The sequence below is a fragment of the Orussus abietinus genome, unplaced genomic scaffold (genome assembly GCF_000612105.2).
Source record: "Orussus abietinus isolate OABI.00-Male unplaced genomic scaffold, Oabi_2.0 scaffold827, whole genome shotgun sequence".
Classification (NCBI taxonomy): Eukaryota; Metazoa; Arthropoda; class Insecta; order Hymenoptera; family Orussidae; genus Orussus; species Orussus abietinus.
This window is the reverse complement of record NW_019395168.1, coordinates 12417-38711: the sequence shown is the minus strand read 5'-3', so window position 1 is coordinate 38711 and position 26295 is coordinate 12417. Positions and strand designations below refer to the sequence as shown.

Sequence of the window (26295 nt, the reverse complement as noted above, 5' to 3'; positions counted from 1 at the left end):
TATTCTATTCCTATCTTTTCCTATTAATAATTAAATTCTATTAATAATTAATCCTATTAATAATTAAATGCTTAATAAATGACAAGCCTGTTTCATAAGAGGTCTACCCACGTGAGCTCTTGATTTTTCTCACCATTTTGGAAGAATCGTTACTTGGTCCTCGTCTCATCAGGCACCAAATAACCCGATCTATTTTCAGTTTATCAGTTTCATCAAAAATGATTTCTCTAAATGTCCGACTTATAATACTCAAAGGATATTTTTATGTAACTGGTAAAATTTGGCAATCACATATTGATGTCGCCATGATGCTGCAGTCCAGAATAGGAATTACCTGTATAATCACCTCCTTAAAAAGTCACCTCGAATAAGTCTCAATAACGAGATTGCGTAATAAAGAGACAATCGAACCTGCTAAAAAGTTCATCCGTCGAGTATAATTGTGTGACAATACTTAAAGGGTATTTTTATGTAACCGGTAAAATTTGGCAATTACATATTGATGTCGCCATGATGCTGCAGTCCAGAATAGGAATTAACTGCATCATCACCTCCTTAAAAAGTCTCAATAACGAGATTGCGTAATAAAGAGACAATCGAACCTGCTAAAAAGTTCATCCGTCGAGATACGAATGTCCCTAGAGATCGATGTTTATCGAGCACACGATCCATCAGAGTACTTTCATTCAAGCAACATTTGAGGCCGATTAAAGGCAACAAGTATGTATTTATCGAAACCGACGATGCAGAAAAAAAAAATAAGAAGAAAAAAAAAGAAAAATAGATAGGGCACATGTATTATTTTATCAGCGCTTAATACACTCCGTTCGGGAGCACTTGTCGAGCTAAGCCCGAACACTTCAGCTCGAGGGTCTCTTGTCGTTAACAAATTAGTGTCTAACGACACTTTATTTCGATTGACTCCGGCTGACTAGGCCGGAAGTCGATAATGCCCATTCAGTCTGGACAATGGACTTCCTCCGAAGTACCTCGAAGAAGCCCATGTCAATGGTTTTTCGAGTTCCAGGTCGAGGATTGCGGGAAACCGACCCGAAGAAGGGTTGACTTATCCGAAATCTAAAACTTCCGGTCTTTAGTCAAACTTATAAATGTCTAAGCGTTTCTTCCGGTCTGCCGATGTTTGGGTCGAGGAGTTAATCTATTCGCCAAAGGGGCCAATGTAGAGCACATCAGAGTTAGTAATCATCGCTGAAATAATTTTCTATCAACAGTGGAAAGCGTGATTCTAAAATATTCCAGCTTTGGGTCACCTGAAACGGCAAATAAAATGATTAATAAATTATTTCTGCCGATGTTTGGGTCGAGGAGTTAATCTATTCGTCAAGGGGGGCAATGTAGAGTACATCAGAGTTAGTAATCATCGCTGAAATAATTTTCTATCAACAGTGGAAAGTATGATTCCAAAATATTCCAGCCTTGGGTCACCTGAAACGGCAAATAAAATGATTAATAAATTATTTCTGCCGATGTTTGGGTCGAGGAATTAATCAGTTCGCCAAGGGGGCCAATGTAGAGCACATCAGAGTTAGTAATCATCGCTGAAATAATTTTCTATCAACACTGAAACGGCAAATAAAATGATTAATAAATTATTTCTGCCGATGTTTGGGTCGAGGAATTAATCAGTTCGCCAAGGAGGCCAATGTAGAGCAGATCAGAATTAGTAATCATCGCTGAAATAATTTTCTATCAACAGTGGAAAGTCGGCAAATAAAATGATTAATAAATTATTTCTGCCGATGTTTGGGTCGAGGAATTAATCAGTTCGCCAAGGAGGCCAATGTAGAGCAGATCAGAATTAGTAATCATCGCTGAAATAATTTTCTATCAACAGTGGAAAGTGTTATTCCAAAATATACGAGTTCTGAGTCACCTGAAACGGCAAATAAAATTATTAGTAAATTATTTCAGAGAATTGATTTTAGATATAAGACGGTGGACCTTGAGGGTGAGTCGTAATGGCGAATTTACTGATAGACTGAGTTTTATTAATTTTAATCTTTTAAGGTTTTTGTCAGAGGGATAGGGAGCTGTGAAAAGTTTTTCTTTTTTCACTTTCGGGGTTAGTCGGCGTTAGGTCTGCAGTAGTCAAACTAATCTATGTAGGGTGTTATCAAACCGATAACGTTGCCAGAGCTCCTATCAGGTAGCCATATTTTCGATATATAGGTGATCGATGTATTTCCTATGCCACTTAGTACACGGGCTAAAGTATCGCCAGATAGACGCGGTCTACATTAGTTTCGAGAATCCGATTTCCCTCGAGAAAGAGTACTCTTTTTTCTCGAAAACTTTCTCCCAGGAATGCCGGAAGTGAGCCAGGTCTTAAGTCCAAACTCGGCCGGAAGTTGGGAAACCGTAGTGAGCGATAATTTGCACGAGTTCGAAATTAATTAATTTGTACCAATCCTTCCTTCCTTAATCACAACTCTTAACAATAAAGGCGCAGTCTTTGATAATCGTTTGAAACATCCAAGACGTCCTATTTTTTTTTAAATCCGACCGGAAATTGGGAAATTGTCGAGAGCCATAATTATCACGAGTTCGAAATTAATAAATTTATTCCAATTCTTCCTTCCTTAATCAGAGCCCTTATCAATAAATTCGCAGTCTTTGATAATCGTTTGAAAAATCGAGGGCCTCCCATTTTTTTAAAAAGCCAGCCGAAAGTTGGGAAACTGTAGTGAGCGATAATTAGCACGAGTTCGAAATTACTAAATTTGTTCCAATCCTCCCTTCCTTAATCAGAGCCCTTATCAATAAATTCTCAGTCTTTGATAACCGTTTGAAAAATCGAGGGCCTCCCATTTTTTAAAAAGCCGGCCGAAAGTTGGGAAATTGTAGTGAGCGATAATTAGCACGAGTTCGAAATTACTAAATTTGTTCCAATCCTTCCTTCCTTAATCAGAGCCCTTATCAATAAATTCTTAGTCTTTGATAATCGTTTGAAAAATAGAGGACCTCCCATTTTTTAAAAAGCTGGTCAGAAGTTGGGAAGTCGTCGCGAGTGATAATTATCACGAGTTCGAAATTAATAAATTTATTCCAATTCTTCCTTCCTTAATCAGAGCCCTTATCAACAAATTCTCAGTCTTTGATAGCCGTTTGCAAAAATCGAAGACCTCCCATTTTTGAAAAGTCCCATCCAAAAGTAATTCCTAAATTTTGGGTACCGGAAGACGTACCAAGACCTTGGGGTACCCAAACTTGGAGGATCCATATTTTGGATTTGGAACAATGGCCTCAGGATACGACGACTGCTACGATGCGTCTTGGCACCTGATCCCTCCCGACTACGTGAGCAACGAGGAGGACTACAGGTGAGAATTTCATGGATATTCGAAAATGCCGAGAGCGAATCAAAAAGTGCAAATGCGACCCATCACCCTCGGGCGAGAAGATCCCACCGGAAGCGGAAACGGACGTTTAAGGAGGGTCACGCATGTCAGGGGCACGTTCTCGGGATAGAGTGGTACGCCTTGTTACATCGGACACCTAGGTGGAAAAAGGGCAGCGAGGGAGCACCTGTTGGTTTCCACGATAAATTTCGGAATAATCGTAACGCAATTGCCCCGATAACCCGCGCTTGTCCCAGGCACGGGAAGTCCTTGCAGCTGGTTATCGGGGGATGCAGTTACGGCTGGTTATTGCTCGGATCGCATTTAGATATTCCCGAACACAGGGTGCACGAGGGTTATCAAGGTGGAGGTGCAATCGTGCCGCAGATATCACGTTATCGGGATGAAAGCTCATTTTTTCCAAGACATATTCAATTTAGTACTCGGATTTATCGTTAACCATCCTACGTTGCCAACGTTCGTTTTTATATCGACAGCTCGGTCGAATTATATTGGATATTGTACCAAATGGCATACTCCACCTGTCGTTTTCCTACAATAATTATAAAGAAATCGAAGTAAAACTCCAGAAATCCTCTGGATTCATGCTTTTTGGGGCCCTAATTCACTGCAGAGGGACCCCCTGCGCCATCTGTGATTTCCAGGTCAATTAAATTTTCACTCCGAGACCTCGTATTCCCATCGTTATGGCATAGAAGCGCACACAACACTTTCTTTGCCTTTATCCCGTTCAAATGCGAGTTTATCGATTACCAGAGTGTTCTAAATTGTCGTAAAATTGTCCCGACCCTTTTGTTTCTCATATCCGAGCCTTCGATAATTGTATATTTATCGAAATATGAGAGCTCGACGCCATTTTGGTTTTGGTCTGGGTTGAGTTAAAAAATTTTGTTAAAAAAACCCAATTTTTAATGTGTCGGGATAATTCTTAGATGATCATGGATGGTCGAAGTTTCGGACAGTTTGGTCTAATACCCTTAAAAAAGAAGTGTTGTATTCGAATCGACTGATTTGAAGGGGGTTTCACTTCACCTTAAACGGTCCTTAAAATCCGAATCCACGTTAACCTGCCGTGCCGAGTCCTGGACACGTTTGAGAGGACCGCTCCTTCGGGATACCCCCGCAGGACAAGGGTCGGCAGGTCCGCTACTACGCGGATACTACGTTCATTCATGGATCCTGAACCTGCTGGGCCTTTGTAGCGACTTCGTGAATGAACGTAGAACTGCGTTTTTTGTCCCCTCCGAGGTCGAGTCTACGAGAGAGGCTTCTCCTCCTGCGAGCCTTCCTTACGCTCTTATTTCCCTCGAAACGATGCTTCCTTGTGGACGAGGACCTTCTTGGTCCTCTTCCACGAGGTGGAACGAAACACGCTTTTGACAATCGAATTTTCCCCGGGCCTTTCGGCGCGTATCGCCTAAAAAAAGACAAATCTTGCCGCTCGGCGATAAAAGAGTGCCGACTCCTTCGGCGAAAGTGGCTATCTATTTATTCTCTTGGAAGAATTCCACTTTTCGGAAACTTTCGATTTTTATTCTGCAAGCCAACAGTGCCTGATTAGGTTTGNTCTTGCCGCTCGGCGATAAAAGAGTGCCGACTCCTTCGGCGAAAGTGGCTATCTATTTATTCTCTTGGAAGAATTCCACTTTTCGGAAACTTTCGATTTTTATTCTGCAAGCCAACAGTGCCTGATTAGGTTTGGAAATTGCGGGAATTTAATCATAGGCGTTGACTTAGAGGGAGAATTTTTTTTTTTTTAATGTGGAAGGGAAACTAATTTTTTCTCGGGGATATATTTGAGGGTTTCTTCTTATCGGTTGAATTTTTGCACCGTTTAAGCTGGGCGATGACGAAAGTGGCTATCTATTTATTCTCTTGGAAGAATTCCACTTTTCGGAAACTTTCGATTTTTATTCTGCAAGCCAACAGTGCCTGATTAGGTTTGGAAATTGCGGGAATTTAATCATAGGCGTTGACTTAGAGGGAGAATTTTTTTTTTTTTAATGTGGAAGGGAAACTAATTTTTTCTCGGGGATATATTTGAGGGTTTCTTCTTATCGGTTGAATTTTTGCACCGTTTAAGCTGGGCGATGACGAAAGTGGCTATCTATTTATTCTCTTGGAAGAATTCCACTTTTCGGAAACTTTCGATTTTTATTCTGCAAGCCAACAGTGCCTGATTAGGTTTGGAAATTGCTGGAATTTAATCATAGGCGTTGACTTAGAGGGAGAATTTTTTTTTATGTGGAAGGGAAACTAATTTTTTCTCGGGGATATATTTGAGGGTTTCTTCTTATCGGTTGAATTTTGCACCGTTTATGCTCGGGCGAATATGATTTGGCGACCGCTTTTGGGACGATTTTCCTGAGCAGGGACGCAGAAACGATTTTGAATATTTGACAAATTGTTATTTGATGAGAACATGATAATCACTCACAGTAGGGCATTGGCTAGGTCCTCTTTGTCGACAGACCACACAGGAGCACCTCGCTTGAATTTATTGTGCTACTGGTGAGAGAACTGACCGTAAACGTTCCCACCGGCAGACCAAGCAGATCGATCGTCTCAGTTATTAATCACTATCCTGAAAGTCGGAGCAACAAATGTTTCCGTCCTTTCCTCCCACATACAAGATGAAAAAATATTGTTTTCCGCAAAGTTCGGGCCTGCTTGTCCAATAATTCCCAGCAAAAGTTCTTGTTCTCCATTCCCTTAAGACTGTTGCTAAAAAAGAAAATCAATCGTTGGCTATCTGCTCTTATTTCTCAGTTAGGATTTGCCATTCGTTTACATTCTGGAGAAATAAATTCTGCACGCAGTTAAATATCCGAGGTCAGAAAAAATGAAATCAATCGTTGACTATCTGCTCTTATTTCTCAGTTAGGGTGTTCCATCCATTTACGATATTGAGAAATAAATTCTGCATGCAGGGTAAAATCATAGGAAAGGAAACTTGGGCCCCGAACTCTAGAGTGTCATAAATTATCTTCGGCTTTCCTTATAATTATGACGGTTTTGATGAAGAGACCAAAAAAAAAAATGAAATCAATCGTTGACTATTTGCTCTTATTTCTCAGTTAGGATGTGCCATCCATTTACGATATTGAGAAATAAATTCTGCATGCAGGGTAAAATCATAGGAAAGGGAACTTGGGCCCCGAATTCTCGAGTGTCGTAAATTATCTTCGGCTTACCTCAGAATTATGTCGGATTTCGGTAGAGAGACCAGAACCAGCAAACTCGAGAGTTTTACAGCCACTCGTCGAGGGCACTCGAAGGATTCTCGAAATACCGCTCGAGCTCTCTCGAGCCCGATACTTGAGGGTAATGCAGGTGTCGAATTCGCGTTTATTTCGGCCCCGAGGTTGTGCCTCGAGGGGTGGTCGAAGAGGCCCTCGAAAATTTCGGAAAATCTTGCACCGGCACGTACGGGCAATAAAGATGGCCGGCCTCACAGGTGGGGACCGGCCGACAGGTACCGACATTGTCATGGTAATGCCGACCTGTCGAAATATTTCGTAAATGGGTGTACTTCCATTCACTCTGGCACGTCTTCCACCGACACCCGAATTCCCAGTTGCATCGACTTCTTCACTCTCGAGTGCCCCTTCTCGAAGTTCTTGCCGTTCGATATGAATACGATCGGTATGGCCTTTTAACACATTCGCGAGTGACCCGCAAGTTTTTTCCGTTTCAAATACCGAGTACCGAGGAAAATCATGAAATTCAGAGACTGGTTGCCGCAAACTTGTATCATGTAACGTTATGGACGTGATTCGCGTCAGCGGCAATCAGGAATAAAATTTAAAATGACGTGAATTCACGTCAGCGGTCGCGAATGTGTTCATTTCTACCGAAATGAAGAGAATCGTGTATTACAGCTGCACTCTAAAAAATGGCACAGCACGAAATAGCAAATACAAGCATTCTAAATAAAACAATGAATATACAGGATTTGATAAATTTCTTTTGCGGATTATTTTCACGGCGAGAAAAAAAAATTAACTAACAATTCCTGCCTTAACCATTGGATTCTTGTAATCGCGAGGACGATTCGTTACTCGACGTTGTAAGAATTAGGAATTAAAAATAATATTTGGATATCCTGAAATTATGAGAAGGATTCGTTATTTAATGTTGCAGGGATGACGAATTAAAAGTAATATTTAAAGTGAATCCTAATAAAATAAAATAAAAATTAAAAGTAGTATTTAAAATAAATTTAAAGTAAATATTAAGATAAAAAAGTGATATTAAAAGTAAATTTAAATTAAATAAAAAATAGTAATATTAAAAGTAAATCCTGGGTTGAAGAGATGGATTCCTTTCCTGATTCTTTGGGTGGGGAATTCTGAGGATGTTTCAGGGTATGAGAGCCTTTTGCTTCCTATCGGCCAAGGCGCGAAAATCCGCGCTTTCTCTTGCAGGAAGAATTTTCCGGCCATTTTTCGCCGAGTCAAGCCATCTTTCTTACGAGCATTTCAACGGGAAAGCCGCGTAATCCCGGGCAGGGTCAATGCGCGATTAACTCGACTACGGGTTAAATCCTTCGACCGGGACCCAGCTTCAGGAAGAACGAGTTAATCCTGCGATTAAACGCGTGCGGATTTATTTCTGTTAATCCGATCGTTTCGATCCGAGGGTTGTTTTCGAAACCGGGAGCTCTCCTCGGTGGTCTTCGGGGGATTCTTCCTGCAAGGATGTTCCTGTAAGGATGCTCCTTGGCCGAAAGGACTTCCAGGGTGGGCTCCGAAGCTCTTTACATCGGCACTGGACGGAAGTACAGACTAAACTTCACCTTTTACGTCCTCTTTCAAAAAGGACCCCTCTTTCCCTTGGGGCCATATCCGCCATTCTTGAGAGTTATAGGTTTCTCGAAGAGGCTTCTATCTGCAAGAAGAATATCTCTCATTCGTCCATTAACACGTTAATAAATAGAATTTAAATATCAAAGTGAAATACATGGAGACGCGTTAATAGATAATATTAATTTCGAAGCATTGAGTGAAGTCGTCAGGTTTTTTCGTTGTTCTTTTTTCTTTTTCTTTTAACGAAACTAATGGAAAAATGCACGAACTTGTGCCGTATATCGGTACTTGTCCCAGATAGACAAAGCGATGAAAAATTTGCATCAAATTTGGTTCAATAGGTCATTGTAATTCGATTTTCCTCGTCGTACGATGAACATGAATTTCTATCCTGGGTGTGCTCGAATTCAATAATTAAAAAAGAATTCATACCCGACGATATAGGGCTGAGAAGATATGTTTGTAAATTGATTTTTCGCATCGTACGATGATCATCAATTTTTATCTGGGTGTGCTTAAACTGAATAATTAAAAAAGAATTCATATACGACGATACATGGCTGAGAAGATATGTTTGTAAGTCGATTTTCCTCGACGTACGGTGATCATGAATTTCTATCTGGGTGTGCTCGAATTCAATAATTAAAAAAGAATTCATACATGTTTGTAAATCGATTTTCCTCATCGTACGATGAACATGAATTTCTATCTGGGTGTGCTCGAATTCAATAATTAAAAAAGAATTCATACCCGACGATATACGGCTGGGAAGATATGTTTGTAAATTGATTTTCCTCATCGTACGATGAACATGAATTTCTATCTGGGTGTGCTCGAATTCAATAATTAAAAAAGAATTCATACACGACGATATACGGCTGGGAAGATATGTTTGTAAATCGATTTTCCTCATGGTACGATGATCATTAATTTTTATCTGGTTGTGCTCGAACTGAAAAATTAAAAAAGAATTCATACACGACGATACATGGCCGGGAAGAGATGCACCACTCGATCGGTCGAGGATCGGCAATTGTCGACCATTTACCTAGGTTCCAGACAATTGGCAAGACTAACCTATCTCCCCCTGGAAACGGCGAGGTAGTAAAACAATGAGACGAAGACAAATTGGGTTGCGTGCTCGAAACAAGTTGGCACAGCTATCGCCAAACAGTCGTGGGAGCAAGGCAAATGTTCCTCGATTGCTCGGCCAGGATTCTTTTTCTTTCCTTTCCTTTTTCCTCGTCTTTCCTCATCCTCGAAAGGGGAATAAAGAGCCGAGAACCAGGCCGGCTCTCCCTTAAACTTGATTCTAACAGAATTAGACGACAACTCCGAAGACAGAGGACTTGCGCACCTCCGATTAAGCTGAAGTGAAATCCTCCTCCAATCAGCCGATTCGAATAAGACACATTATCTTAAGGGTATCGGATAGAACCTTCCGAAACCTTGACACATGACTCGAGAGCACCTAGGAATTATCCTGACACTGAAAATTTCGATTTTTCAAAGGAATTCTTCAACTCAGCTCGGACTGAACCGCAAAATGCCGTCGAGCTCTCATATCTCGATCGATATACAATTATTTGAGGCTCTAATATGAGAAACGAAGGTGTCAGGACATCGAGCTCTCATATCTCGATCGATATACAATTATTCGAGGCTCTAATATGAGAAACGAAAGTGTCAGGACAATTGTACGAGAATTTAGAACACTCTGGTAATCGAGAAACTCGCATTTCAACGGGATAAAGGCAAAAAAAGTGTTATATGCGCTGCTATGCTAAAACGATGGTAATGCGAGGTCTCGGAGTGAAAATTTAGTTGACGTGGAAATCACAGATGGCGCAGGGGGTCCCTCTGCAGTCAACTAGGGCCTCGGAAACCATGAATCCAGGGGATTTCTGTAGTTTTACTTCGATTTCTTTATAATTATTGTACGAAAACGACAGGTGGAGTATGCCATTTAGTACAATACCCAATATAATTCGACACAGCTGTCAATATAAAAATGAACGTCGGCAACATAAGTATTCAGAAGAAACTTTTTTACCGATGTTTCACTCCACCTTAAGAGCACGACGATTCGTCGTCGAGCTTTTTTCCTGGTTGAGCTTGAACGACTTTTAGGGGGTGTTATAAATTATTAATTATGCATCCGTCGGTCAATATCTCTGGCCAAGCCAGATTATCCGTCGAACGGAATTCTTGCACCGACCTTTCTAGAAATCGTAAATGAAATGAGAGGACGCGCCCCATGTCTCGTAATTTGACATGTAGGTACTTACATTTAGGTAAGCAGTGTAAGGGAACAGGGGCTAATAAATGGATTTAAGTTGAGCCCCGGGGCGAATGGTTCGATTCACCTATCGGTGAATCATCGACCATAAGCCTCGGTATAAGTCGTCACTTCCGTTCCGCAAACCCGCAAGGTCCTAATAGGGCCAATAATAACACTTTTGACTTCCCATTTTCCTTTTCGAGCCGCCTTATAACGAGATTCCCTATAATCGCAATGGACAGCTTGATCTTATCGCGCGCACTTGAAATGATGTTAATTTACGCTTCTTAATGGGTTGGAGCGGGTAAAGAATTAAATCGTGCTGGAATAAAATCGAGGATCTAGATATATTTAATTGCATATTTTTTTTGTATACCAAGGACGTGAAATCTCTTTTAAAGCGAGAAATTGGCGATTAAATCGTGCTAGAATAAAATCGAGGATCTAGATGTTTAAGTGAATATTTTTTTAATACCAAGGACGAGGATTTTCTTTTAAAATGAGAAATTGCCGGTTAAATTGTGCTAGAATACAATCGAGGATCTAGATATTTAATTGAATATTTNTTTTAACCCAGTTTCTCGTATCGATAGGTAGCAATCTGAAAGGAGAGGGAAAATCGAGATATCTACAATTTCAACATTTCTCTTCTTCAAAGACTTTCACTGATGAAAACCGACGCTGCCAATTATGATTGACTTTTAGATACCTCCAAAATATAAGGAAAATCCCAATAACTCCCCACGTGCATCGTTACTAGGTAGAAAAACCTGGAAAAATTGAATAGAAACATCTCCACGGGTAATTTAGAGCTGTCGAGAAAATTTCTATTTTCATTTTCCCACTTTTGACATGTGGGACAGCTCGAGGTTGCACGCCGTATCGTGCATGTATCGTTCCGAGTAGCGCACTTAGCGCAACAGCGTTTTAACCCAGTTTCTCGTATCGATAGGTAGCAATCTGAAAGGAGAGAGAAAATCGAAAAGAGACGGCGAAAGCACCGCTAATGCTCTTTCGCATTAACACTCGAAGTAAAGTATGCCCTCGGTGTAAAAAGCGGTAATCGATGAAGCGACCCCATTGGCCGATGAGGTTCAGGGGTGAAATTCTCCCCTACGGTTGGTTGGAGGGAGCAGCCCTCCCATTGGTTCGCTCCAGCTTTGTCGATGGATCCACCCATCGGAAACTTACCAGGAGAAGTTTCTTCCCTCTGGGAACCCTGGACGTCCATTCTGAGTTTTCCCGAATGCATCCGCCGTTCGCTCTAGGAGAGTGCAAACGGCGATAAAGAACGATAAACGTGTTGTTCTCTTCACGAGGGACTCGATATAATTATACATCCCTGGTAGCATAGAATATCTCCTAAATATTGCTCTCGTAATCTTCGCTAAATATCTCAAGCGACAGATTTTTTAAGACGTCTTGTAGATTTCATTTGGAGATATCCAAAATGTTTCTTGAAAGTCTCGATGACATATTTAGTTTCAATAATTTAGAAACATGTGTCGAAATTATATTTTTTTAAATTTATTAACATATAATGAAAATACATTTTTTACTTTACAATTATTATCGGACACTTCGGTTTGTTATTAAGAGGCACGAAAAATTGTTTGCAATGGTTTCGTTTGGCTATTTCATTATGGGAGCAAGACGTGTGATTTCGATTTTAAATATTTTTAAAACGTTTAAAATGTATTCGACGGATGATATTGAAGAAACACTTATATTTAAATGGAACGAAATGTTTCTGTGCATCTGTAAGAAACAATATTACGGAAAAATATGGAGCTAATTTTATACATATATTATAAAAATAATATTCTATGGTAAATCTAGATATTTAATTGAATATTTTTTTAATACCAAGGACGAGGATTTTCTTTTAAAATGAGAAATTGCCGGTTAAATTGTGCTAGAATAAAATCGAAGATCTAGATATTTAATTGAATATTTATATATATATATCAAGGACGTGAGTTCTCTTTTACAATGAGAAATTGGCGGTTATCCGGAAAGCGGGTGTAGTTCCTGGGAGAAATTTTCTGGGTCGCGCGGTATTTTATTCCGGCGATAAATCCAAGAGGGTCAAGATTCACCCTGAGAAAGTCGAGGCACCGCCCTCTTCCGCACTTTTTGACTTTTCGAAGTGGCGGCACCGCCGGGGTGCCTACAAAGGGTGGCTGAATACACCGGAAACTCGCCCCCGTCCTTCGGCTTCCCGTTTACCTGTGCCTTCGATTCAGGTCTCGAAAATTGTACGGCCATCCGGCCGAAACCCAAAGTGGAAGTACAAAGTCGCAACCTTTATCTGGAATACTGATACTACCGATTCCCACGTGGCCTTAGAAACTCGGCGAAACTGGGCTGCCGACTTTCCCGAATGACAAAAGGGAAAAGAGAATTTCATTTTAACTCCTTCGCTTACAATATCGTGTGAGAGACGTGGTATATCAATCGGGCCAAACGTGAACAAAACGTATGAGAGACGTGTGAGACTTTGAACATTCAGCCAAATCATGAAATGGCCCGATGTATGACCGACATTTTTCTTGTTTATGGCACGCGCTATTGGAATTTAAATCGTAAGGAAAGGGGTTTAATCCTCTGTGTCCAGTAATCGGAGCTTGCACTCGATTGCATCGATAACCCACCCTGCCTTCTCTTCTGTTAAAAATCCTAATTAAAATTTCTTCTTACCTCCCCCAACTTGTACAATTTCAACATTTCTCTTCTCATACATATCTACAATTTCAACATTTCTCTTCTTATACATATCTACAATTTCAACATTTCTCTCCTTATACATATCTACAATTTCAACATTTCTCTTCTTATACATATCTAAATGAGGCTGAACTTATTAACATTTATTAATACATATTATCGGAAGAAATTGTTAAGGTGATATGAAAGGGTCATTCTATATATATATATAACTTGTCTCCAAACTGGATGCATCAAATCATTTGAAACTTCGACACGTGATTATGGAAGAAGATACAGAAAATGTGGAAAAATTAACATCCAGCCGTATATCGGATAGAGATAGATAGAGAAGCGAAAGCAGCACCCTAGAGAATTTTTTCTTTTCACCTTGACCTGAATTCTTATGTTATTAATTATCCACCCTCTTCTGCCTCTAGCTTTAACAAATTATTGAGGATCTAGATAATTAATTGAATATTTCTTTTATGCCAAGGACGAGGATTTTCTTTTAAAATGAGAAATTGCCGGTTAAATTGTGCTAGAATAAAATCGAAGATCTAGATATTTAATTGAATATTTATATTATTAATTCGTATTATATATATATCAACATAAGGCCCACCCACCCCCCTGTGCCTCTAGAGCTTCTAGGAAGGCACTCGGGTTTGCGAAGCAACCCTTCCGAGGGTGCTACCCCATCGAGTCGTCCGGCTCTTCTGCTCATGCGCGTGCCAGCCCCACCAAGAGTGCCTTCCAGGGGTTGGAGGGAGGTCTGGAAAGCGTCCGGAAAGTTTCCGAATGCCCAGGAAAGTTGCTGATCCCGCCCTTGAGCGCCGCCCCTGGCGTCAAGGGTGCTTGACAGCCGAAACGGGTCGGAGGTAGGGAACACTAGCCGTCAAGTGCTCGTCGAGGACACTCAGAAACTACAAGAAGTCCTCCACCCCGCTAAAAACGGCCCTCTCCTCGCGCAAAACCGAAGTCGAGACCTCGGGGACCCGATTTTGACAATCAAGGGCCAAACCTTCGAAGAAGGAGGACCTCGACTCGACAGTGGACCTCGGAAGTGCGATCAGCTGATTATTTCCGAGTTTTCGACAAAGTTCATACCTCTTCCGGTGTTCTCTTGGTGACTTTTGGTTAAGTGACGCGTTCTTCCGGTGTACGATGTACCGATGATTGGTAGTTCCTTATTGAGAGTGCAAGCGCAGGGAAGAGGACTCAAGATGGCGGAGAAAAATAAGATCCTGCCCTGGCCTTTGCTTCCGTATCCTGCGAGTTTGCTCAATCATGTCTGGTACAGCCAACTGGCCCTGAACACGAGGTAAAGACATCGATTAGTTCGACTTCCGGAACGATTTTTCTCTTGTAACGAGGGTAGTTTACTCTACGAGCTGGCGCAGGGTCTCTGTAATAATTTCCACACCTGCGAAATGAATAATTACCTTCAAGGATTGATATACACGTGGAGTGAAATTGCCGGCATTTTTTTCTGCCGCGATGAGCCGGTGATTTCAATGCCTGGTATATGGAGTGTCGCGCCGAGGTGCCGCGGTAATTATTGTCTACCCTGACAAAGATCTATGGGAATTTACGTACATTTTTGCACACTTCATACTTGGTTTCACGTAGAAAAATGTAAAATGAAGGAAGTACACGTTAGATAATGTGTAAATATACCTAACATTGTATGTTTACCGTATTGGAACATTTTCGCTTGAATTTCATGTAATATTACTTCATAATTTTCCGTAATTTAACTCAGATGCTGAATCTTATATTACAGAGACGTCATTTTACTGTAATTTATTGTCGCATCAAAATAAGCAATGATCGAGGGGGCAAATTTACGGGGGCATTTTTTACAGGGTGGCGCGTTGCAAAGTATAAATAAAATGGAATGCACGGTATCTAAGTGTTAAAGAAACGTTTCGAAACAATGCAGTCTTTGATAAAATGTACAATCGCGTCGCATTAATTGCGAGTCAATTTTCCTGTGCATATCTTTCGGCGAACTTTCCTTTGTAAAACACCAAGTGCAACTTCTTCCTGGTTCTGTGTTTGAGATTCTCGAATTCTAAAGAGGCGTAAGTCGGGAGCGTGTCACGATACGACGTCTCATTAATTGCGAATGAATTTTCCTGTGCATATCTTTCGGCGATAAATTCCATTGAAATACCCCAAGTGTCTCTTTGAAGAAGGAAACTTCTTCCTGGTTCTATGTTTTTCTCGAATTCTAAAAAGATATGAGTCGGAAGCGTGTCACGATAATATGCCGTTTAGCTTATTGCCTAAAAAGTTTGGTCCGGCAGGTACCACAAAATGTACAATCGCGTTCCATTAATTGCGAATTAATTTTCCTGTGCTTATCTTTCGGTGAAAAGTTTCATTTAAAGACCCCAAGTGTCTCTTTGAAGAAGGAAAATTTTTCCTGGTTCTATGTTCAAGATTCTCGAATTCCAAAAAGATATGAGTCGGGAGCGTGTCACGATAATGGGCCGTTTAGTTTAGTACCTAAATAGCATGGTCCAGCAGGTACCATAAAATGTAGAATCGCGTCCCATTAATTGCGAATTAATTTTCCTGTGCTTATCTTTCGGTGAAAAGTTTCAATTAAAGATTCCAAGTGCCCCTTTGAATAAGGGAACTTCTTCTTAGGCGTTAAACACCTGGTTCTATGTTTGAGATTCTCGAATTCCAAAGAGGCGTAAGTCGGGAGCGTGTCACGATAATGGGCCGTTTAGCTTAGTGCCCGAAAAGTTTGGTCCGGCAGGTCAGGTTGTTTGGGCCTCCAACCAGGTAACCATGGGCGAGGGTTTCGGAAAAAGACACGTTTAATCGCCTCTTAAAAGGCCGGTGGCTTCTTGACGGGTGTCACGCCGTTTCCGGCGGGGTCCAGGCGTTTTCAAAAATTGGATTGGTCCTCGAAAGTCCTGGCCATTGTGCCGTCGTTTCCACGACTCGAAGAAAGTGCCCACCCGGAACCGCTCGGACCCCTTTAATCTCAAAATCTGGTGACACGGATTTTTCCAGCTCGCCCATTTTTCCACCGACCCACAAGATTCGCCAGGACTCGCCATTTTCGCCCAGCATTTTCCTGACAATTTCTTAAAATTCGTCGAACTTCCTAAAATAACCTTTCGTCCCGTTTTCTATTTACAGACTGCTCGAAAGCATGAAGATGCCAGCCAGGACTTCCGGTTTCCACATCAGCGACATCCTCGAGCTGAACGACCCCAAGCCGTCGCACGATGATGCCGAAATTCAAGGTGAATATTAAGGATCATTTTTCTAGTCCCTAAGAAATTCAAGGTGCTGACTTTTAAGGTTACCCCGAACTTGTGTATGGATTTAATCGTTATATATATATTTTTTTTTAATTTGCTTTTCCAGGAGGTAATACGATTTTGCCGCCCACCACTGATGTTCCTTCGGCGTATCAGCAGCTTTTGGAACACACGACGGCGATGTTGCAGCCCTCTGTACATGCAAATTTAACCAGGGGTTCGTTACCGCCACCACCACCCGGTTTGCTAGGATGGCCGACGGGACCGACTTTGCCGTCGGCGATGCCTCAACCCCTGGAAGAAGTCAATGGTGAGTACCCAAAAAAAGATTGCTTTATTTAACGGTGTCGAAAAATCATAAAGCCCCGACTCCAACAACCGTAATTAACGTTAGTTAACCGTAGTTAATATTTTCGGCTGCGCCACCCCGGATTACAGCTAACAGAGGATTAAGAAACCGTAGCTACCCTAGTAGCACAAAATATTTCTCCGATATTTTCTATATATTTAACGAATATCGTACATTTTGTAAATATTTAGCGGACATTTGAAATATTTGCCAAACGTTTACTTTAGAATATTATCTCTATAANTTCGATTCTCATATCAGAGCCTTCGATAATTGTATATTGATCGAAATATGAGAGCTCGACGCCATTTTGGTTCTGGTCTGGGCTGAGTTAAAAAATTTGGTTAAAAAAACCCAACTTTGAATGTGTCGGGACAATTCTTAGATGATCAGGAGTGATGTGTCAAAGTTTCGGACAGTTTGGTCTAATAGCCTTAAAAAAAAGTGTTGTATTCGAATCGACTGATTTGAAGGGGGTTTCACTTCACCTTAAGGTCTCAATATTATTTATATTATATTTACCTTCATGGGTTTTCATAATATTTTTCTACCAGATATACAAGACATTTCGTTTCATTTTAATACAAGTATTTTCTTTTTTTTAAATATCTGCCGAATACATTGTAAATGTTTTAAAAATATTTAAAATCACACGTTTTGCTCCCATAATGAAATAGCGGAACGAAGGTATTAGAAGAATTTCTCGTGTTTTTTTGATATCAAATGAAGTGTCCGATAATAGTCGTAAAGTAAAAAAATGTATTTTCATTACATGTTCATAAATTAAGAAATACAATTTCTATATATGTTTATAAATTATTGAAACTAAATATGTCACAACAAAATCTGTCGATTGAGATATTTACCAAAGATTACAAAGAGATATTTAGAAATTATTCTATGCTACTAGGGTATATGGTGGAGTTAAATGTACATCGTATTCGTACTTAAAATCAATTGAAACGTACTTACACGCGTAGCATTTTGTGCCGAAAAGTAAATACAAGTGAAGAAAATGCGATTGTTCTCTAACGTCGAGATTAGCGGAGAAATTCGAGATGAAATATTGTCCCCGTTATCGGTATCAGCGGCTTATCGAGTAGCATTACGTGCAACTACGGGTCGTAGATAGGAAGATGTTGGGAATCGAGAAAATCTTGCACAAACTGACTTATCGTGACTACATGTTCCTGTAGTTGCATTGACCAGGGAAATTCGTAAAGAAAATTTCTTATTTATGGGATTTAGTTGTAAAGAAATTAAATCATCGCTGTCTGGATAATCAGAGATTTTAAGTACGTATCATCAAATGCTATTTAGTCGCAATTGTTTAAATCTGACGACTGCACAAAGACGTTTGATTTGTTTTGCAACTACGCAGACGACTATGGAAAGTAGTAAAAAATGGTCGAGATACTTTGTCGGATTTTTGGCAGACGTTTAGTCGTTCCCCCTACTTTGGCACTCCCCTTCCTCGGTTGGTCGAGCCGTTTGTAGGTTAGGGATATGTTGCAACCCTTATTTATTTAGCACCCTACAATTGGTCCGCGTCGCCTAAGCAGGATCTAATAGTCCTATAAAAGGTCCTGGTATCCTGTCCGGGATTGGTCGGTCGAAGGAGACAGATGTCCCCGAGGGGACAGATGCGTACGACTTGGGCCCGAGATGAATCGGAATTGTCACGCCCAAAAATGCATTGTTGGGGGCTAAGGCCTCCCATTTTTTAACGCCTTTGCAGTTTCGAGAAGTCGGATGGACGGCCGCGATCCCCCTCGAGTGTATCCGACCGCTAGGAATTAAATTTGCCAAATTCCTTGTACACACTTTCCTTTAATGTGAGGTGAAACACCTCGAGGAATTTGATCATCGACATCGGTAACAAAAGGTTTCTCTAAGTACCTACGTTGCCTAAATCGAAGTAAAACTCCAAAAATCCCCTGAATTCATGGTTTCCGAGGCTCTAATTGACTGTAGAGGGACCCCCTGCGCCATCTGTGATTTTCGTGTCTACTAAATTGTCGGACAATTGTCCTGACCCTTTCGTTTATCATATTAGAGCCTCAAATAATTGTATATCGATCGAGATATGAGAGCAGGACGGCATTTTGGTTCTGTCCATACTGGTCATACTGGTGTTAAAAAAAAGAAAATTTGTTACCGATGTTACGAGTAGAAAAATGAAAATGAAAGATCCGTGTCACGGTTTGAATTTAATTGGGCATTGTTCCTCGTATAAAACTATAAGACACCCTCCTGCAGGCGGGTTCTAATTGAAATCACATACCGACTGGCAGTGGAGAGTAATCTCCCATGAAAACGATATGGCTGATGCCAAGGGGTCCCCAGGGGTGTGTAGCTATCAAACAGTCCTTATATTGGTTCACACCCTCCCTAACCAAGGTTTAGGGCTAGTCCATACAAAGGCACATTGTTAACACGGGCCAGAAGCCGCGATTCGTTGTTCCACGTTAAGTGAAGCGGTCTCTAACGTCCGTCGGACACAGTTCCGTATTCTTTTTTCCCCTCCACCTGGATTGGGGAGACTTGACCGTTTTACATTACATCGATTACTCTTATAGGAGAGACGCGGTTTAGATGCTAGGAGAGAAAAGGTTGCGTGCTCACGAGGGGGTGGTGGCGTTTAAAAAATTATTGTTCTACGTTACCCACTTGCGCTGGCAGCTAAATCAATGATCCACAGATTCTCGACGTACGTGGCACGTCTTTCCAACGCAAGTGGTTAAGTGAAGCGGTCACTAACGTTCGTTGAACATAGTTTCCGTTTTCTTTTTTCCCCACCACCTGGATTGGGGAATCTTGACAATTTTACATTAGATCGATTACTCTTATAGGAGAGACGCGATTTAGATGCAAGGAGAGAAAAGGTTGCGCGCTCACGAGCGGGTGGTGGCATTTAAAAAATTATTGTTCCACGTTAAGTGAAGCGGTCTCAAACGTCCGTCGGGCACATTTTCCGTTTTCTTTTTTCCCCTCCACCTGGATTGGGGAGACTTGACCGTTTTACATTAGATCGATTACTCTTATAGGAGAGACGCGGTTTAGATGCAAGGAGAGAAAAGGTTGCGTACTCACGAGGGGGTGGTGGCGTTTAAAAAATTATTGTTCCACGTTAAGTGAAGCGGTCTCTAACGTCCATCGGACACATTTTCCGTTTTCTTTTTTCCCCTCCACCTGGATTGGGGAGACTTGACCGTTTTACATTAGATCGATTACTCTTGTAGAAGAGACGCGGTTTAGATGCTAGGAGAGAAAAGGTTGCGTGCTTACGAGGGGGTGGTGGCGTTTAAAAAATCGATGCCCCGTTGCATCTGGCCGCAATCAGGGCTAAGAGCCGATGATTCGGCCGAAATGTGCAGCTGCACTTTGTTGCCGCAGTGCCGATAATGGATGCGGTTGCATCCGTAATTACGGACACGTCATTTAGGATTGGAGTAAGAATTTTCTGGCGTTATAGAGGAACCCTAAAGACTGGAATAAAGGTTCTGCATTTTAAGGTGAAGTGAAACACGTCGAGGAACTTGATCGACCACTATCAAGAAGATTTTTCTAAATGCCGACGTTCGTTTTTATATTGACAGCTGGGTCGAATTATATCGGGTATTGTACCAAATGGCATACTCCACCTGTCGTTTTCCTAGCTATCCTAACACTTTCGATTCTCATATCAGAGCCTTCGATAATTGTATATTGATCGAAATATGAGAGCTCGACGCCATTTTGGTTCTGGTCTGGGCTGAGTTAAAAAATTTGGTTAAAAAAACCCAACTTTGAATGTGTCGGGACAATTCTTAGATGATCAGGAGTGATGTGTCAAAGTTTCGGACAGTTTGGTCTAATAGCCTTAAAAAAAAGTGTTGTATTCGAATCGACTGATTTGAAGGGGGTTTCACTTCACCTTAAGGCATCTTAAGATCTCCGCGCAGTTAGCGTTAGCAGATAAGGAACGATCGTATCTCGTCGATGACGGAAATTCTCTGCGTTTGTTGCAGTTCTTCAGCAGCCCGACTCGACCAGCCCGACGATTTCCGACCTGAGTTTTCCATCTCAGCAGGAAAACGGGCATGAATCCAAAGACGAGGAGCAGGAGTTCGAGGAAGAGCAGCAGACAAACGAGTCCCAGTCCCACGAGGGCGAGCATAAAAAGAGGAAGCGACGAGTCCTGTTCTCCAAGGCGCAGACCTACGAGCTGGAGAGACGATTCCGACAGCAGAGATACCTCAGCGCTCCAGAACGCGAACATTTGGCCTCCATCATCAGATTAACCCCGACCCAGGTCAAGATCTGGTTCCAGAATCACAGGTACAAGACGAAGAGAGCCGCGACCGAGAGGGTGGAAGCAGGCGGTAGTGGGTGTTCTCCAAGGAGGGTGGCGGTTCCGGTGCTGGTCAGGGATGGGAAGCCTTGTCAGTCCAAGCTCATGGAACCTGCGGCATATCCTGGGGCAGGACAGGTGCCGATGGCTCCCTATATGCAGAAACCATACTGGTGGTAATTTCCGAGGAGTACCTATGTTTTATCGTTGGATCGACTTCGACCTAGGTGCAGAATCAAGAGGTGCATCCTGCATAGGGAGTGGTGGTTCCAGTGCTGATCAGGGATGGGAAGTCTTGTTAATCCAAGCTTATGGAACCTGCGGCCTATCTTGATGGAGGGCAGGTGCCGATGGCTCCCTACATGTAGAAACCATCCTGGTGGTAATTTCCGAGGAGTACCTATGTTCTACCGTTGGATTGACTTCGACCTAGGTGCAGAATCAAGAGGTGCATCCTGCATAGGGAGTGGTGGTTCCAGTGCTGATCAAGGATGGAAAGCCTTGTTAGTCCAAGCTTATGGAACCTGCTGCCTATCTTGAAGGAGGGCAGGTGCCGATGGCTCCCTACATGTAGAAACCATCCTGTTGGTAATTTCCGAGGAGTACCTATCTTCTACCGTTGGATTGACTTCGACCTAGGTGCAGAATCAAGAGGTGCATCCTGCATAGGGAGTGGTGGTTCCAGTGCTGATTAGGGATGGAAAGCCTTGTTAGTCCAAGCTTATGGAACCTGTGGCCTATCTTGATGGAGGGCAGGTGCCGATGGCTCCCTACATGTAGAAACCATCCTGGTGGTAATTTCCGAGGAGTACCTATCTTCTACCGTTGGATTGACCTCGACCTAGGTGCAAAATCAAGAGGTGCAGAATCAAGAGGTGCATCCTTCATAGGAAGTGGTGGTTCCGGTACTTATCAGGGATGGGAAGTCTTGTTAATCCAAGCTTATGGAACCTGCTGCCTATCTTGATGGAGGGCTGGTGCCGATGGCTCCCTACATGTAGTAGAAACCATCCTGGTGGTAATTTCCGAGGAGTACCTATCTTCTACCGTTGGGTTAACCTCGACCTAGGTGCAGGTTCATGAGGTCTTGAGAACCGGGCAGAGGGAACTGCGACCAAGATGGTGCAAGCAGGTGAAAATGGATGTTTTATGGAAACCATCCTTCATGGGAAGTGGTAGTTCCAGTGCTAATCAGCGATAGGGAACCGGTGCAAGATTATAGAACCTGCATCGCGCCATCATGATCATATTGCATCGAGGTCATGGTGCTGGGGAAAAAAAAAAAAACAACCTGATGGTTACCAATACTCGAGAACCGTACTGGTGATAATTCCTAAGGGGTATTCGCCTCTGAAGGTACTTTCGAAAAGAACTACGACCAATATGTTGCACGCGAGTTAATGTGGGTGATCCATGGAGAACATCCTTTAGGGGGAGCGAAGGTTCCGGGACTGGTAGGAGATGGAAAATTGGTGCAACATCGTGATTTTTGATTCGTGCGTCGTGACTTTAGTGCATGGAGATTTTGGTGCCGGAACAGTATTGATAGTTACCGATACTCAGGAATCGTACTAGTGGTCATTCCTGGGATAGTGGGACGAACTACTCGATCCTAGAGAACGGAGTCGCGAAGTGCGGAAATTTAGATCCTTTGAACGATTTCTTTCTATGCTCGATTCGGAGTTTGGAAAAAGGACCTTCCGTGGTGATCGCGACTTCTATCGAAACCAAAGACGCGATCTTGGGCCTCGTTTAGATCCCCTTGTTTAAAGACACCCAGTGATTGCGGGGACATCTTTATATAAATACGTATACATAGATAGATAATTGAAGGAAACGTGAGTTTTTGTACAGGTGTTTAGAGGTGTGAAGAGTTCAAATTAGTCATAGTTCGCAGACGAGGTTTTTGGGCTGATTGAGACAATTGTCCTGTCAAGGGTCAACAGTCAAGCGGCGAAATCGTTCTTTATCAAATCTTGGGATGGAGATATCTACCAAGAGGAAGCAATCTTTCAATTAATTTTCATATAACATTCCAATTAATTTTCATATAACATTTCAATTAATTTTCCTTAATCCTCCAAATTTCCGGAGATTTTAGTAAATTTGAAATATTGCGAAATAGTGTCGTCGAGATCAAGATGAAATGGCCTGCTGATATGTTAGTCTCGCTGTTTGAGAACATCTTCGGCTACTTGATAAGGACGGTTTCGACGCGGAATTCCTGCGTTATCAGTGACGGACGTTTTTCACGAAGATATTTCCCGAGGACGGCAGATCGATGAGTTTTTGCGGCGAAATCGGATTTTTGTTCGGAGGAATCGAAGGACGATCACCGCGTTCGAATTTTTCTCTGAAGCGATGACGTCTTTTTTTTTTTAGAAATTAATAAAAATCTCCTCGGTCACCTTCCGTTGCGCAACTTCCTCGACGACGTGATGCCCTCGCGTAATATCTGCGATGTCCCGGGACTGTTTAACGATAAGGCGGTAGATAAAGGTCTTCTATCTGGTACACGTGGGCAAAAATTATAAAAGTTGGCCTCGAAGAAATGTCAACTTTTTTCTTTTTTTTTTTCTCCTTTCTTTTTCATACTGGCGGCCATCAATCACGTACGCGAATCGAAATGCCGAGTCCAGTATTTGGTGATAAACCCCGATTCGAGCTGCAACATCGCTTATGTTTAATTATCGTCATCAGCAGATACAATAAGAAATGTCGCCTTCGAATCTATGGCCCTAAAAAATGAAATTTTTCCAATTAATTGTCCACTCATAGGCGGTGTTGCGGAACCGAAGTCGCCTAGAATACATCATAGCTGCAAAATACGACTTGCATTGCGGACGTAATGTCGGTGTGGTGTAAAGTAGTACCTGTACTTACGTTCTTTTTTTCTTTTGCGTACTAAGAGTGGGCATGAGAATAATTCACCCGTTCTCATATCCGCCGCTATCTTAAGATGATATGAAAGTGTCATGTATACATACCAAAAAGTGGAAACATCGATAAAACTTTTCTCCATATTGGGGGCACCGAATCATTTGAAACTTCATCTAGAAATTGTGGAGGCCGTAAGGAAGAACGCGATTCTCGTGAGATTTTATTGTTCTAGAAAAGAAAAAAAAGATTTGTATCTATCTCGGACAAAAACCAAATGTGCCCATAATTATGAAAGTGGTCTAAGTCAAAATTAAAAAAAAAATGAGTATCAGTTATTTCACGCCATATTATTTCAAACGAAATTAATTCAATGTAATTTCGAAACAAAAAATATATGACTTAGACCACTTTCATAATTATGGGCACAAATAAGAGACAGTTTTTGTGGAGATATGAAATTTCACGAGCATCGCGCTTTTCCTTAGGGGCTACGTAATCACGTGTTAATGTTTCAGTTTCATTTAATTCGGTGCACCTAGTTTGGCGAAATGTTGTATAAATATTTTCAGGCTTTGAGATATATATAGATATATATGATGACCCTTTCATATCACCTTAACTCGCGCTCGTATGATCCGAATCGGAACCCTGAAGCGCGGGGGGCAAATAAAAGGAATCCCAGTTATCGTCTCTCGTCGTAGTATTTATCAGGCCACATTTCGAAGTTGGTTGTGTAATCCCCGAGTGCGTAGTTTCATTGAAACCTCGAGATCGTTCAGGGCATACAGCGGATTTCGGAACACGGCTGCAGTAGGATGTATATATGTACATTGTGTATGATAAATAGTCAACTAATATATCAGGCGCATATTTAATAAATCGATTTAAAAAAAAGAAAGAAAAGGATACTTCACTTCGTCACGGTCACTTTCCTGACAAAGGTTCATCAAAAAATTCATACCTTAGCCATACCAAATCATATATCCTCGAAGAATCTACAGCATTCGAGGTAACGATTTTTTAACCTGGAATTAAGATAATCTTCGATTAACGTGCTAGTTCATTTGGGCAAAGCTTTTTCGTAGTATCTACTTTTATGTGAATTGTCACGTGTAGTTCTGGGTAATATTTCCGGATTTGCCATTACCCTAGTAGCACAAAATATTTCTCCTATATTTTCTATACATTTAACGAATATCGTACATTTTGTAAATATTTAGCGGACATTTGAAGTATTTGCCAAACGTTTACCTTAGAATATTATCTCTATAATATTTATATAATATTAGCTCCACGTGTTTTCATAATATTCTTCTACCAGATGTACAAAACATTTCGTTTCATTTTAATACAAGCATTTTTTAAATATTATCTTTCGAATATATTATAAACGTTTTAAAAATATTTAAAATCGAATTCAGACGTCTTGCTCCCATATTGAAATAGCGGAACGAAAATATTAGAAAAATATCTCGTGTTCTTTGATACCAAATGAAGTGTCTTATGATAGTAGTGAAGTAAAAAATGTGTTTTTATTACGTTAATAAATTAAAAAATATAATTTCTCTGTAGGTTTATAAATTATTGATACTAAATATGTCATTGAGATTTTCAAGAAATATTTCAAATATCTTCGAATGAAATCTACAAGAAATCTTAACAAAACCTGTCGCTTGGGATATTTAGCAAAGATTACAAAGAAATATTTATAAATTATTCTATGCTACTAGGGTATCATTTTGTGTTTTATTTGGGGCATCTTTGTCATATCTTTTGGAGCTTCTGGTCCATATCGATTTGGTGCTCTTTCGCATCGCGAAACACTCGAGATTCTCCTACGACTTTCCGGTAATATTTCCGGATTTGCTATTATCACTTTGTGCCTTATTTGGGGCATCCTTGTCATCTCTTTTGGAGCTTCTGGTCCATATCGATTTGGTGCTCTTTCACATCGCGAAACACTCGAGATTCTCCTACGATTTTCCGCGGGCGTTCCCTCTTTCGGGACACGCCGGAAGTCCCTGCCGTTTCAGCGACACGCTTCCGGCTTCCGGCTTCCGTTTCCGAGCGGCCATCTTGTTACCGGTTTAGATTTCCTGCTTTCGTCCCCTTCGAGCGTGGACTTCGCGCTCCGTCGGCTCCTCGGGAACAAAATTCAAGCTCTCAGTTTCTCGACCCCTGTTCTTGTTCTTCCTATACAGATCTACAGCGTCCCTGGTAGCAGAGAATATTTTTCACATATTTTCTACACATTTAACGAATATATCGTAG

The 26295-nt window shown here is 41.4% G+C and overlaps 1 protein-coding gene across 1 annotated transcript; it reads left to right on the top strand.

Annotated features, from left to right (window-relative positions):
• Positions 1-2234: 2234 nt before the first annotated feature.
• Positions 2235-24361, top strand: LOC105700120 (homeobox protein Nkx-2.2a). The gene is made up of 4 exons (XM_012425729.1): positions 2235-3341; positions 16338-16444; positions 16569-16772; positions 20822-24361. Exons 1-4 carry the CDS (start codon positions 3259-3261, stop codon positions 21322-21324), a joined length of 897 nt encoding a protein of 298 aa, XP_012281152.1. The 5' UTR covers positions 2235-3258; the 3' UTR covers positions 21325-24361.
• Positions 24362-26295: the final 1934 nt, after the last annotated feature.

Coding starts and splice junctions, on each gene's coding strand:
- LOC105700120 (XM_012425729.1), top strand. CDS start 3,259: ATGGCCTCAGGATACGACGACTGCTACGATGCGTCTTGGCACCTGATC. Junction 16,445..16,568: donor CGATGATGCCGAAATTCAAG/GTGAATATTAAG, acceptor TTGCTTTTCCAG/GAGGTAATACGATTTTGCCG. Junction 16,773..20,821: donor ACCCCTGGAAGAAGTCAATG/GTGAGTACCCAA, acceptor CGTTTGTTGCAG/TTCTTCAGCAGCCCGACTCG.